At 52.7% G+C, this 14,685-nt stretch overlaps 1 protein-coding gene across 1 annotated transcript; it reads left to right on the top strand.

Moving 5' to 3' along the window:
- The first annotated feature begins 2,844 nt into the window (after positions 1–2,844).
- On the top strand, positions 2,845–14,620 carry LOC105476814 (eosinophil peroxidase). Its single transcript, XM_011733025.3, has 13 exons — positions 2,845–3,041; positions 3,156–3,249; positions 3,489–3,664; positions 3,832–3,949; positions 4,070–4,199; positions 5,070–5,276; positions 6,938–7,256; positions 9,345–9,505; positions 9,837–10,092; positions 10,509–10,679; positions 12,850–13,087; positions 13,664–13,876; positions 14,185–14,620. The coding sequence occupies exons 1-12, from the start codon at positions 2,966–2,968 to the stop codon at positions 13,863–13,865; spliced, it is 2,148 nt and encodes a 715-aa protein (XP_011731327.2). The 5' UTR covers positions 2,845–2,965; the 3' UTR covers positions 13,866–13,876; positions 14,185–14,620.
- The last annotated feature ends 65 nt before the right edge of the window (positions 14,621–14,685 follow it).

Raw genomic sequence — 14,685 nt, 5'->3', positions numbered from 1 at the left:
TCTACATCACCTCAAACTGTAGCAGGCTACAAACTGACCTGGGTCCCCATTCCAGCACCATCATCTACTTGGGCAGGCTCCTCAACCTCTGAGCCCACCTCCTCACAGTCAAATGGAGGTTTTCCTAGTCTACCTCGGAGACACCATGCCTAACACATAGCAGGTGCTCAAAAGTGTTGTTGAACATACCTTGTTTTTCTGCCCTATTGTTGCTTCCTTTATTGAGGTCCCTTGAGGCTGTCTGTCAAGGGCAGCGATTGCCATTGGCTTGAAGGGTGGAGGCAGTGGGTGCAATGGATTTGACTATGAGGAGGTGGGCTCAGAGGTTGAGGAGTCTGCCCAAGTGGATGACGGTGCTGGAATGGGGACCCAGGTCAGTTTGTGGCCACCTCCCTGTACTGCTCTCAAGGAGCTCCTGCCTGCTAAGTACTGTGGCTTAGGCACCTAGCCCAGCTTGTGGGGTGATTCAGAAATGGCTTCCCAGAGGGACCTATGAGGAAGGGGAAGCTTCCAGCAGAATTAGGAGCTGCTTGGAAGGAGAGAAAAGGTGGGGGTTGTATGTGGAAGGTTAGGATGACTGGAGCCTAGGGGCAGGGTCCTGTGGGGGAAACGTGGCAGAAAGTAGACTAAGGGGACATCCAGAGTCAGAGTCCAGGACAGCCAGGCAGCAGCCTCTCATCACCACCCTGAGCAATCAATAGGCCCAAATTATAAAGAGCTCAGCCAGCATGGCAGGGCTGGGCTTAGAGCCCAGGGCTCTGTCTCAGGCTTGTCCCAATAACCCACAGCAGCCCATGGCTGTGGAGAAATCTTTGCACTGCTCACTATTGCTGAAGAACCTCTGCAGGGAGAGCAGAGCTCACTCTGAGTGCTGGGGACCCTGGAAGTACAGCAACCAGGATACATGCACCCCACCCTGGCTCCAACCTGGGTTACATACACCCTACCCCAACTCCAACCTGGGGTACATGCACCCTACCCTGGCTCCAAGCTGTGGTACATACACCCCATCCAGCTCCAACCTGGGTTACATACACCCTACCCTGGCTCCAACCTAGGGTACATACACCCCACCCCAACTCCAACCTGGGTTACATACACCCTACCCTGGCTCCAAGCTGTGGTACATACACCCCATCCAGCTCCAACCTGGGGTACATGCATTCCACCTGGCTCCACCCGGGGAGCACCTGGCTCCCTGAGGCCCGGGAGGTGACACACAGCTGAGGAGCGCTCTGTGATTTATACAATCTCTCTCCTCCATGAGGTTCCCTGTCCCCATCACACAGGTTTGGAAACAGGCCCATGGAGGTGTGTGATTTACCCAGTCACGCAGTGGGTCGGCATCAAGGAACCCAGTGTGTGCTTTCAGCTACTACACAGTGACTTCTACCCAGGCCCCCTGTCACAGGAGAGGGGCCTCTGCTAAAGATAAGGAGATAAGATTAGGAGGGCTCAGGCCATCAACTGGAGCTTGTGAAAGGGGTTGCCAAAGCGAAGTGGTTGTTTCAAGAGCAACTGTTGGGCTGGTAGCGTTGCTGTGGGAGGAGGAGGCTGTGGAGTGCACTGGGCAGGGTTTCAGTAGGGTGTGGGGGTCGGGGAGGAGAAAGGACACTTGGAATAGCCTCCCTGGGAGTCTGGAGCAGGCATGGGGTCCACATTGAGGAAGGAATGGACGTGTCCTCCTGAAGAAGGGGCGAGGACACGCAGGCTGCTGGCCGCATTGGTGGTGACTCTGGAACTGTCTCAGGGATGAGCACGCGCTCTCCAGGCAGCCGAGATGAGGTCAGAGGCAAAAGACGAACTTGGCTCATCCAAGGCAGGGAACTGCAGGAGGAAGGCTTAGGTGCAGAGAGGATGGGCCCTGTCAGAAGGCTGACAGGGATGCATTCTGCACTTAATGTGCAAATGGAGGCTCACCCAAGGCCATGAAGCTAGTGACAGGGCTGGATTCAACCCAGGCCAATCAGACCCTGGTGCAGCACACTGCCTCTAAAGAAGCTACTTCTCACCAAGCCCAGTAGGAACTCAGAATTGAAACCTACTTCTCAGAGTAAACCTACTACTGATTGGCACTGAAGAAACGCCAAGAGAATAAAGCCCACGGTGGGTGCTTACTTTTAGGCTCCACAGCAGCTCACTCGGCTGGGTGTTTCACCTGTGACATCTCACTGTGTCCCCAAAATGGCCCATGAGGGATTTCACTGCCAGGCCCTGCCTCGGCCACAGCCTCACACTTTCCCTGGCACCTTGGAGGGAGTGAGTAGGGCTAGGGGATAAGGAGAGGAGCCAAATCATTCATCACAGATCATTTATTCACTCAACAAACACCTGCTAAGCACCTACTAAATGCTGGGCTTTGAGCTGGGTCTGGGGGTGTGTATAACAGTAAGGCAGATTCAGTTTCTGCCCTGCTGTGGGAGGAAAGGCACCTTGCCAATGATCTGGCCCAGCTCTTATTCTAGGGATGTGAAAACTGAGGCCTGGAGAGGGAAAGTGGCTTGCCCGAGGCCACGCAGCCAGGTGGTGGTGACTGAGGTGCACTGCTCCTGTCAGCCAACAAATATCCATTGAGCAACACCTGTGTCCCAGGCGCTGCTCTGGGCCCTGGGAGAAGTGCATCAGTGGGCTTGGTAGTAGAGGGTAGGGACGGAGTGAAGGGTAGGCAAGAAGAATGTCCCCAGGCTGGCAGGGGGTGGGGTGGGAGGTTTCAGTCTCAAAACTCCCCTGAAAACCAGAGGGAAGTTCCAGAACTCCACCCAAGAGGCTGGGTTGCTGGGGCCCAGAGCTGCCCTCCCCCACCCTAGAATGGGCTATAAAAGTCCCTTCCAAGCTACGTCCAGAGAAGAGCAGGAGGAGGTGAGAGGTCAGCTGGGGGTCCTCACAGTGAGAGGGGCACAGAGGATCCTCCCTCGCAGGTTGTGAATGTCACTCACATCCCGGCTGGTGAAGCCTCACTGCAGACATGCATCTGCTTCCAGCCTTGGCAGGGGTCCTGGCCACACTCATCCTTGCCCAGCCCTGTGAGGGCACTGACACAGGTAATAGCCCCTAGACAGCCAAGGAGGAGGGAAGGGAAATGGAAGGGGAAGCACTTGGGATTTGATGGAGGTCTTGTGGCTCGCTGAACCCTGAGTCCCCATCTCTTTGAACAGACTCTCTTGGGGCAGTGGAGACCTCGGTCCTGCGGGACTGCATAGCAGAGGCCAAGCTGCGGGTGGATGCTGCCTACAATTGGACCCAGAAGAGGTGGACTTGGGTCTGGGGGCTGCATGGGCCTGGGAGAATCAGTGAGGGGCATAGGCGCCAGCCAAGGTCCTCTCACCCATCACCCACCTCCGGACCCTATGAACCTCTCCTGTTGGTAGAGCCTCCCTTCCATCCATCCTTCTGTCCGCGTGCCCTGTCCTGACTGTCCCCCAGGACTGGGCCTCTGCTGGGTGGGTCTGCACCCTCTCTCCAGCCCTCACTTCTCCTCTCCTGGGCAGCATCAAGCAGCGGCTTCGCAGCGGCTCAGCCAGCCCCATGGACCTCCTGTCCTACTTCAAGCAACCGGTAGCAGCCACCAGGACAGTTGTTCAGGCCGCAGATTATATGCATGTGGCCTTGGGGCTGCTTGAAGAGAAGTTACAACCCCAGCGGTCCGGACCCTTCAATGTCACTGGTACTCTGATCCCCACTGAGCCCCCTGGGCCTGCCCTGGCCTGGAGTAGAAGGAAGCCAGGAGAGGGAGGCAGGGTGCACAGGCTTGGGGTGCAGGGAGGACAGAGGGTAAAGGGATGGGAGGTACAGAGCAGGCCAACTCAGGCCTGCCCACCTGCCTTCCCACAGATGTGCTAACAGAACCACAGCTGCGGCTGCTGTCCCAGGCCAGTGGCTGTGCTCTCCAGGACCAGGCCGAGCGCTGCAGCAACAAGTACCGCACCATCACTGGACGATGCAACAACAAGTATGTGCGGGGGGCTGCTCCTGCTTGGGGACCCCTCCCTTCCTGCACCCACCCTCTCCCTCCATGCTGAGCCATCTCCAGGCTCTGCCCACTGCTGACCTACCCCACCCACGGCTGCAGGAGGAGACCCTGGCTAGGGGCCTCCAACCAGGCTCTGGCTCGCTGGCTGCCCGCCGAGTATGAGGATGGGCTGTCGCTGCCCTTTGGCTGGACCTCCGGCAGGAGGCGCAATGGCTTCCTTCTCCCTCTTGTGAGTTGGGGCTGAGGGCGTGGGAGGTTGCTTGATCTCTTAAATGTGGGAAGTAAAACACAGCCCAGAGTCAGCTAGGCAGGGCTTGAACTCAGGCCCTTCCACTGACCAGCGCAGTGACTTGTGGCAAATAATACAGCTTTCTGAGGCTTAGTTTCCTCATCTGTAAAATGGCCCTAAAACCTACCTCGTAGAATATTGTGTGAATATGGAAGTCCTTGGTATCAATAGCTATATAGGACGTGCTCTATTCATGCTAACCATTACGGTGTTGTAGAGTTTTTTCTGAGAAAATCAGTGTCAAGTCTTGCTAAATATAAATGGCTCTATACTTTAATCTGACTTTATCTATTGATCTGTTTCACATTTATCAAGTCATCAGTTTTTTATTGATATATCAATATAGCGGTCTATCATCTACCCATCTATCAACATCTATTAATTAATTTTCTTCTATCCATCCTTCCATCCACTGACTCAGTACTCCCTACATGCATTATCCATCACCTGGCAACCAGCCCGTGCACCTGTGAATCAGTGCTATCGTCTGGGTAGCTATCAGTCTATAAATTGATCTATCTATTTGATCTGCCTTCCCCTCTGGAAGAGCTGGTGAGGTCTGAGCCAGTCAACCTGGCTCCTCTCCTTCTCTTTACCACCAGAATCCTCAGGAGCCCAGCCAGAAACCATCCTTCTAGGAATCAGAGCAGGAGGTGGCTACATCTCCAGGGACAAAGGGGGCATGGAGGGCAGAGAGGGGAAGCTGTCAGTTCCAGCAGGGCAGCTGCTGCTCCCTGAGTCCTGGGTTGGCTCTAATACCTTGTGGGGTCAGGGAGCCCATGTCCCGTGCTGACGTTATTTCCCCCCCAGGTCCGGGCTGTCTCCAACCAGATTGTGCGCTTCCCCAGCGAGAGACTGACCTCCGACCGTGGCCGGGCCCTCATGTTCATGCAGTGGGGCCAGTTCATTGACCATGACCTGGACTTCTCCCCGGAGTCCCCGGCCAGAGTGGCCTTCACTGAGGGCGTCGACTGTGAGAAGACCTGTGCCCAGCTGCCCCCCTGCTTTCCCATCAAGGTACCCTCAGCCAATCCCCCACGCCCCTGTGTGGCCTCCCCAAAAGGCAAGGTGCTGGGGGTGGGGATCTGGAAGACTGGAGCACCATCCTTAAGCAGCTGCCTGAGGAGCTGGGGTATGAGACAGAGACACAAGAAACAGCTGAGCAGAGAGCCCGCACCGTGTGTGTTTGAGAGGTGGGGGTAGGGCAATCTGCCAGGAGGCTGAGGTCAGGCTTCATGGGGTGGGAAGCCCTCGAGACAGGTCTTGACCCATGGGTCTGAATCCAACAGGGGAAGCCTCTGGGCCCCTGCTTTTGGCAACCTAAGGGCCTCTTAGCTCTTGCCCTTCTCTCCTTCCCAGAGTGGTCTAAGGGCCCTGCAGCTCTTGCCAACTTCTTGGGCTTGGACTGTGAGTAGGGTCCTAACCTTCAGGCTAGAAGGCAAGGACAGCGTGGGGTGCTAGGGAAGAAAAGATAGAATCCAAGGAGCAGAGTCTCTGCTAGGGACATAGGGTTGACACACATGCACACACACTCTCACATATACACACGTACACACACAGTCACCCTTAATAGGTGGGGCCACATTCATGAGGGATGACATGTGAGGGCCTCTGGATGGCCTCTCCCTGTAGCAATCTTATCTATTCCTCAATCCCTGGCTTAGGGGCACCTCCTCTGGGGAGCCTTCTCAGATCTTCCTTTTATACTTTTAACACATGGCCTCCCCTCCTCTCTCCTCTTTCTCTTCTTTCTCTTCTTTCTTGCTTTCTTCCTTTCCTTCCTTCCTTCCTTCCTTCTTTGCTTGCTTTCTTGCTTTCTTTCTTTTTCTTTTCTTCTTTCTCTTTCTTCTTTCTATTACTATTATTCTGAGACAGAGTCTCGCTCTGTTGTCCAGACTGGAGTTCAGAGGTGCAATCTCAGCTCACTGAAACCTCTGCCTCCTGGGTTCAAGCAATTCTCATGCCTCAGCCTACTGAGTAGCTGGGATTACAGGCACGCGCCACCATGTCTGGTTAATTTTTGTATTTTTAGTAGAGATGGGGTTTCACACGTTGACAAGGCTGATCTCAAACTTCTGGCCTCATGTAATCCACCTGCCTCGGCCTCCCAAAGTGCTACGATTTCAGGCGTGAGCCACCACGCCCAGCCCACATATGGCTTTTCTATCAAGCACAGCAGATGCCACTTCAACCTAGTTTCTTAACTCCACGTGTGTGTCTTTTTCCACTGAACTGCCAGCTTCCTGCAACCTTTCCTGTGTTTTTTGACCTTCATAGTCTCCAAAGCACCAAGCAAGAAAGGGGCTTAGAAAAGGTCTGTCGAACTGAACAGAATTAAAGAAGCTCAAGCCTAAGAGTCAAGAGAACTAAGTTCTAATCCCACCTTTCCTGCTAACTAGTTGTCACTTCCCTTCTCTGAGGCTGTTTTCCTTGCTGTAAAATGAGGATCGAGATTGTTTCCAAAGCCTCATTCATTCCTAACCTTTTGAGACTCTATGAAACAAAATGCTAAGGACACTCAGACTGAAGGGGTGAGCAGCATGAGCCTGGGTGAGTCAAGGAGGGCTTCCTGGAGGAAGGGAGTTTTAAGCAAGGTTTTGAGAGAGGTGGGACACGAGGGAGAGAAGTGAGTCTACTATTGAAGGCGCCCCATGTCACTGGCTCCTCTTCCATCTCAGATACCACCCAATGACCCCCGCATCAAGAACCAGCGTGACTGCATCCCCTTCTTCCGCTCGGCACCCTCATGCCCCCAAAACAAAAACAGAGTCCGCAACCAGATCAACGCGCTCACCTCCTTCGTGGACGCCAGCATGGTGTATGGCAGTGAGGTCTCCCTCTCGCTGCGGCTCCGCAACCGGACCAACTATCTGGGGCTGCTGGCCGTCAACCAGCGCTTCCAAGACAACGGCCGGGCCCTGCTGCCCTTTGACAACCTGCGTGATGACCCCTGTCTCCTCACCAACCGCTCGGCGCGCATCCCCTGCTTCCTGGCAGGTCAGACTGGGAGGAAGGTGGTGTCTTCCCAGGAAACAGCCATCCCTGGGGTCCCGATTGGGAAGTCATGGTGGGATGTGGTGAAGGTACATGGTTTGGGACCTCAGTATTAGGCACACAGTAGGCATAGATCTGTGCACAGTCATCACAGAATCAGAATGCTGGAGTCCCTTTCCAAGCTCCCTGTGTGTGCCCAGAGATAACTGCTTAACCATCTCTGGTGAGAAGGCTCTCACCACCTGTATGGTGCCCCAGCTCAGCCACAGGCAGCTCCGACTGTTAGAAAGGTCTCCTTATTTTGATCAAATATTCACCTATTCCCCTTAATCATGCTTCTGGAACCTCAGAAAAGACCCTGTCTCTCTTTCACACAGGAATACCTCAAAGTAGCTGTTACTTCCATCTCCACGTTTTTCCTCTTCTCTGGGATAAATTTCCTTAGTTCCTCCCTGTCCCCACCTGTTGCTAGACAGTTAATACCTTCTTCTGGAAGCTTAATTTGAACTCTCTTCAGGGTCTTTTGCCCCATGTACATGGTTACAAAAATAATGGTAGTCATTTCTCATTGAGATATTTATTTATTTTATTTTATTTTATTTATTTATTTATTTTTTGAGACGGAGTCTCACGCTGTTGCCCAGGCTGGAGTGCAGTGGCGCGATCTCGGCTCACTGCAAGCTCCGCCTCCTGGGTTCACGCCATTCTCCTGCCTCAGCCCCCTGAGTAGCTGGGACTACAGGCGCCCGCCACCGCGCCCGGCTAATTTTTTTGTATTTTTAGTAGAGACGGGGTTTCACTGTGGTCTCGATCTCCTGACCTTGTGATCCGCCCACCTCGGCCTCCCAAAGTGCTGGGATTACAGGCTTGAGCCACCGCGCCCGGCCTTATTATTATTTTTTAAGACTGGGTCTCACTCTGTCGCCCAGGCTGGAGTGCAGTGGTGCGACCTCAGCTCACTGCAACCTCCACCTCCTGGGTTCAAGTGATTCCCCTGCCTCAGCCTCCGGAGTAGCTGGGATTACAGGCGCCTGCCACCACATATGGCTAATTTTTGTATTTTTAGTAGAGATAGGGTTTCACCATGTTAGCCAGGCTGGTCTCGAACTCCTGACCTCAGGTGACTGACCTGCCTTGGCCTCCCAAAGTGTTGGGATTACAGGCGTGAGCCACCGCACCCAACCTTATTAAGATATTTAAACATGCCATCTCTAAACCTTGCAACAGCCCTGAAAGGAGGGAAATATTATTGGTCTTATTTTACGATAAGAAACTGAGACTCAGGGAAGGTGAATCATGTGCCCAAGAGCACACAGTTAGTTTCAAATGGCAGAGTCCACTTGAGAACGCAGTCGGTATTGTTTCCAGGTCTCTGCCCAGTCCACTCTATTCCACTGTTTTCCTCACAGGGAGTCGGCCCCAGCCCCTCTTTTGAAGGATTGTATATTTGTGTGTCCTGGGAAGAACAGCGTGTGCCTTCCGGAGAGGTCTACTGAACTAAGACCTTGTGCAAAAGAGTTTAGTTAAAAGCAAGCAAATGATGGAATTAACTTTCCTTCCCTGCCTGGAGTAGAAAGTCTGTTCCTAAGAACAGTCTCTGCCCAACCCTCCCTCTCTTCCTCTTTCCTTCCGGCTCACGGGGAAGAGCAGTATTATACGAAGCCCAAAGAAGGAAAAAGGTACACCAGCCCTTGGCAGAGAACATGTAGGCAGAGGCAGCTCATGGACAGGTGGGCTCGCAGTCCCAAAGTCAAGGTGCCCTTGCCCATAGCTGGTCCGGGCTATGGATCTGGTTGTCTTATAGAGTAGAATCCTTAGGCAAAGAAGCCCTTGCCTGAGACCAGCAGCTGCCCTGTGCTTTCCCACCTAACCCAAGCCTCCTAGGAACCCCTGGTCCTTCTGCTCCTGACCTGTTGTGTTAGGGAGCAGAGTGGCGATGAGGAGCCTCAGCACAGCTGAAGAGATGGAGGTCCAGTGAGGGCCAGGAGTGTGGCCCACCCCGTCTCTCCAGTCCCCAGCCCTGGGTCTGCCCTAGTAGAAAGACATTGCTCTGGGAAAGGCTGCAGTAAATCTGAGCTTGGGGTTTTCAAGGTGACACCCGATCAACGGAAACCCCCAAGCTGGCAGCCATGCACACTCTCTTTATGCGAGAGCACAACCGGCTGGCCACCGAGCTGAGACGCCTGAATCCCCGGTGGACTGGAGACAAGCTGTACAATGAGGCTCGGAAGATCATGGGGGCCATGGTCCAGGTAAGGAGCTCTGCATCCCAGCATCCCCCAGATGACAAGCTTGGCATAAGAAGCAGTCCTTAACACATCCTTGGGGATGTGCCTAAAACCAGCTGGGTCTGGGTGACTGGCGGTGCGCCTGGATCTGTCCTCTTCCCCTGATTCTGCCTCTAACTCTGTGTGACCCTGTCTGTGTCACTCACCCTCTCTGGGCTTTGTATCCACTAATAGGAAATTAATATTGTCACACTTGACATGATGACAATAAAGAATATGTCTGAGCCACCCTTTGAAAAGGCAAGGGTGTGGGTGAGTGGCCTCTAGGGAATGTTCCTCCTGTCTTCTCTTCCAGATCATCACCTACCGAGACTTTCTGCCCCTGGTTCTTGGCAAGGCCCGGGCCAGGAGAACCCTGGGACCCTACAGGGGGTACTGCTCCAATGTGGACCCACGAGTGGCCAATGTCTTCACCCTGGCCTTCCGCTTTGGCCACACCATGCTCCAGCCCTTCATGTTCCGCTTGGACAGACAGTACCGGGCCTCTGCACCCAACTCGCACGTCCCACTTAGCTCTGCCTTCTTTGCCGGCTGGCGGATCGTGTATGAAGGTGACCAGGTTTTCCAGGGGAAGGGTGGGGAGCATACCCTCCCCTAGGTGGGACAAGCTTACTGCCAGGAAGCCAGACTGCTGCAGAGACCACTGCTAAAATCTCCCCAGGACAGTGGAAACAAGGCAGGTGCCAGCAAGACCCTCAGTCACAAGCCTCCCATCCTCTGTGGAATGAGAGGATTTTTTAAAGGGGTGGAGGCTAATGTCAGATTGATGGGGAGCTCACCTTCCACTCAAGAAGTGTCTCCCAGCTCCAGCTGCTTCCTGCTTCTCCAGAGCTCTGTTTCCTGACAAACATTACTGAACATACCCAGCTGGCTTGTCCAGCTCCGGGCTAGTTTGGCATCATGTGATAACCCAAGTAGCTTCCCAGAGGCTGGTCCAATCTGTGCTGCTCACATTCCCTGCCACCAGGTGGCATCGACCCCATCCTCCGGGGACTCATGGCCACCCCTGCCAAGCTGAACCGTCAGGATGCCATGTTAGTGGATGAACTCCGGGACCGGCTGTTTCGGCAAGTGAGGAGGATCGGGCTGGACCTGGCAGCTCTCAACATGCAACGAAGCCGGGACCATGGCCTTCCAGGTGAGGGCGCTGTCCGCCTCTTCTCCCAGCTTTGCTCAGGCCAGGCTGCTCAAGGGGTCTGGGAGGACCCTAGTACCTCCCTTCTGACTGGGACTATCTACAGGATGTACAGGGGTGCAAAGCCATGCAAGGCCAAGGTTGATTTCCCAAAGCACCCCTGGAACACCGCTTGTTGTCCTGCCATGGTTCCCCATCCACTGTAGGGGCTCCAGCTTTAGGTCCACCACAGGACCAGGACTTAGGCCCAGGAGCTGAAAAAGGGAGGCTTGAACTTTCCAAGTAGAAAAAAACGCAATAGGCTTCAAAGGCAGGGAAGAACTGCTCCATTCCCAACACTCTGGCAAGATCCAAGGAGGAAGGCTAAAATCTCGGAGCTACAGAAACATTCCTTGCTCTAAGTGGAGAAAGGCAGAGTCTTAGAGGCAGGGAATAGGTGGAATAAAACTAAGGCTGCAGTGACTGTTTGGTGAGGGCACAAATGACTTTATCCCAGGAAAGAAGAAAATGTAGGCACTTTGTTAGTCACTTTCATGTACATTAATTTGTTTTCCCAATCACCTTGAGAAGCAATGATTACAGTCATTTTATAGATGAGGAACTATGTTCAGAGACAGCTAGTAACTTGCCCAAGGTCACATAAATAAGAAGTAGTAAAATCTGAATTTAAATTTACAATTTCTCCTTTCTTCCCCCTGTTCAACCCCCGTAGGGGAAGGCTTTGGCCACTGCCTTGCTCCTCTCTCCTTCCCACCTCCTACCTCCCTGTCTGGAAAGAACCTGAAGGCCCATGTGCCCATGTGTGAAGCAGTGGTGGCACCTCCTACTGCCCACCCCACTTCACACGGCGCCTGGTAGAGCACAGCAGGCACTCGAGAAACCTGAGCTTCTTTCCTTCCTTAAACTTGGGTGCTCTTGGCAGCTAAGGAGCTGTGGGCGCTCCCTGCTGGAGAGCTGAGATCGCTAGCCACCCAAGTTTCCACACTGCGAGTTTCTGCTCCCCGCAATAGCTGTGCCCTCCAGAAATATTATCCTGACACTAGCTCTTACAATCTCCTCTAATCCCTTCCCAAGTCCAACATCAAACTGGGAACTGGACAACCTGGTTTGAGCTCCACTGAACAGTAAAGTGACCCTGAAGTCCATGGTTGCTCAACTTTAGTAAACATAGTAGATATAGTTAGCATGCCATAAAAGTACCTCACAAAGGTGCTGTGAGGGTCCTGAGATATTCACCCAACAGTGCTCAGTATGGTAAAACCCTGTGTGGTTTTCATGTGTTCCGCTGGGGGATGGTGTGTGTGAGTTGTGGTTCAATGGATGATGTTGGGCTGGTGTCCCTTTGGGACATGGCCAAGCTATCTCCTACCTTGATTGTCACATCTTATGATGTGGCTTGGTCCTGTGTGGGATCCTGATGGCTGACAAATTGGTACGGCTGGTCTTTGGAAGTTTCTGAAAACTTTAAAAACTGCTTTATTGAGATACACCATAAAATTCACCCATATGAAATGGACAATTCAATGATTTTAGTGTATTTAGAGTTATGCAGCCATCACCATGATCTAATATCACATCATTTCCACCACTCCCCAAAGAAACCTTGTAAGAACAGTCAATCCCCATCCCGACCCCAGCCCCAATCACCTCTTAATTTACTTTGTGTCTCTATATTGGCCTATGCAGGACCTCTCATATCAAAGGAATCATAGTGTGCCGTCCTTTTCTGAGTAGATGAATTTTATCCACGCTCTCCATTTGTTGGTTTGTTCATTCATTTATTCTTTCACTCATTCATTCATTCTACAAACCTGATGGAGAGTCTTTTATGTTCTGGGTACCGTCTTACTTGTGTCTAACGAATGCACTCGAGCCCAGTAATAATATCACTAAGTGTTGGATTTGTGGTTATGTGTTTTGGGTTAAAACAGCTTTTTAAGTTAGGACACACTCCTTAGTCTGATGCACACTGAGCACGGTTGTCCACTCACATTTTCAATCAGAGGACAGAAACCTGGTCTTTGGAAGGTTTAGGGCCTCTTCTGCCAGCAGGATCTTCTGGGTCTGCCCAATATTGACTGGCCACAGCTTCCTCCCAGAGGACTGGTGGAGAGAAGCAGAAGCTAATGGGAGGTCAGCAAGACTGAAGCTGCTTCTCCCCGTTCCCCTGCAGGGTACAATGCTTGGAGGCGCTTCTGTGGGCTCTCCCAGCCCCGGAATTTGGCACAGCTTAGCCGGGTGCTGAAAAACCAGGACTTGGCAAGGAAGTTCCTGAATCTGTATGGAACCCCTGACAACATTGACATCTGGATTGGGGCCATCGCTGAGCCTCTTTTGCCGGGGGCTCGAGTGGGGCCTCTTCTGGCTTGTCTGTTCGAGAACCAGTTCAGAAGAGCCCGAGACGGAGACAGGTAAGTGACCCTATCATAAAAGACATTAGCACCAGAGGCAGAGTGGAAAAACACTAGCATTTCAAGACTAAACATTGAAGATCACTGCTCTTTTTAATATCATTTCTTCCAAGTTCACAGGATCTGAAATCAGGAGGCTCTTCTCTGGAAAGCTGGGTTAAAGGAAGAGAGACACTGACCCAGGCAAGGCCCACATTGCCTGAGCCGGAGTCATCTTAAACCCAGGAGGTAGCCTGGCAGCCTCGCTGTTCTGGGTTGGTAGATCCCAGAAAACATGAGCAGAAAGGGCGAAATCTGGTTTCCCTCCAATAAGTTTGTGATTTAAGACCTGACTCCTTATTTGGAGTTGGTATTGCCTGAGTTCAAATCCAGCCCTGGCCACTTAAATTACTGTGCACTGAATACTGGGCAATTTATTTGGCCACTGAATTTGTTTCATTTCTAAGATTCCAATCTTGCAGGAATTTTGTGAGAACTGAATGGAATAATATATGTAAAGTGCCTGGCACACAACAGGTGCTCATGACAAGGTAATTCCTCCGCAACCTTCACCCACATCTCTTGACTGCCTGGTAGGTTCTGGTGGCAGAAACGAGGTGTTTTCACCAAAAGACAGCGCGAGGCCCTGAGCAGAATTTCCTTGTCTCGAATTATATGTGACAATACCGGTATCACCATGGTTTCAAGGGACATCTTCAGAGCCAACATCTATCCCCGGGGCTTTGTGAGCTGCAGCCGTATCCCCAGGTTGAACCTGTCAGCCTGGCGGGGGAAATGAGGCTTCTGCAGGTAAGGGGAGGCCACCTCCAGCACCCTGGGCTGGGTTAGGCCCTCATATCCTTCCCTGGATGGATGGCTGAGTCCTCTTAGGTCTCTAAGCAGAGAAAACAGAACTTGTCACGAGGGATACCGTACTCTTTCCAAGTGGCTTCCCAATGTACTAGCTTCTGGGCTGACAGTCAATCCCAGGCCCTAGGACTTTGGCGAGGAAATTAGGAGCATCCAACTATCCTCAGTTTGGTCACTAATACCCAAAAACAGCTCCATTTCTAAATGTCCAGTAAATTCCTCACTTATCCGTTCTGTTACTTCCACAGGAGTCTACCCCAAGCCTCCAACTTTTGGAGACAAGAAGGGGAGGACCATGAAGCTGCCTTGTCCCCCTGGAGCAACTGCCGCCTGCTGACGCTTCTGCTGGCTACAGCTCAGAGCTGGGTTCCCCAGCCGGGAGTGAGAGCTGGGGGCTCCTAGCAGCAATGGACCTTCCCGCCGTGGGAGTCTCTTAGGTATTAGGTTATGAATCAGTGCCACGTGCAAAGGCTTGGGAGCCAAGCTATGTGGTCTTGCACCTCAGGCAAGAAAAGTCAGCTGGAGGGTTTACAGCACTTTCTACTGTTTCCCAGCCCTCCCTCCCCTCCCTCACCGTGACTGAGAGACCACTCAGTCCTAGCCTGCAGAGACCCCACAGTCCTCCTCTGAGCCTGAGGCTGGGCAGCATGCTCTGCTTCTACCAATAAAGCACTGCTAAGGGCAGGGGCTGCTGTTTCTGTGTGGGGCTAGGGAGGACGTGGCCTCAGTTCCATGCTTTGCTCCAGGTG

Source organism: Macaca nemestrina, chromosome 17, assembly GCF_043159975.1.
Source record: "Macaca nemestrina isolate mMacNem1 chromosome 17, mMacNem.hap1, whole genome shotgun sequence".
Lineage (NCBI taxonomy): Eukaryota > Metazoa > Chordata > Mammalia > Primates > Cercopithecidae > Macaca > Macaca nemestrina.
Note: the sequence above shows the minus strand (reverse complement) of the source record. Positions and strands in the feature narration are given on the sequence as shown.

Coding starts and splice junctions, on each gene's coding strand:
- LOC105476814 (XM_011733025.3), top strand. CDS start 2,966: ATGCATCTGCTTCCAGCCTTGGCAGGGGTCCTGGCCACACTCATCCTT. Junction 3,950..4,069: donor ACTGGACGATGCAACAACAA/GTATGTGCGGGG, acceptor CCACGGCTGCAG/GAGGAGACCCTGGCTAGGGG. Junction 13,088..13,663: donor AGAGCCCGAGACGGAGACAG/GTAAGTGACCCT, acceptor ACTGCCTGGTAG/GTTCTGGTGGCAGAAACGAG.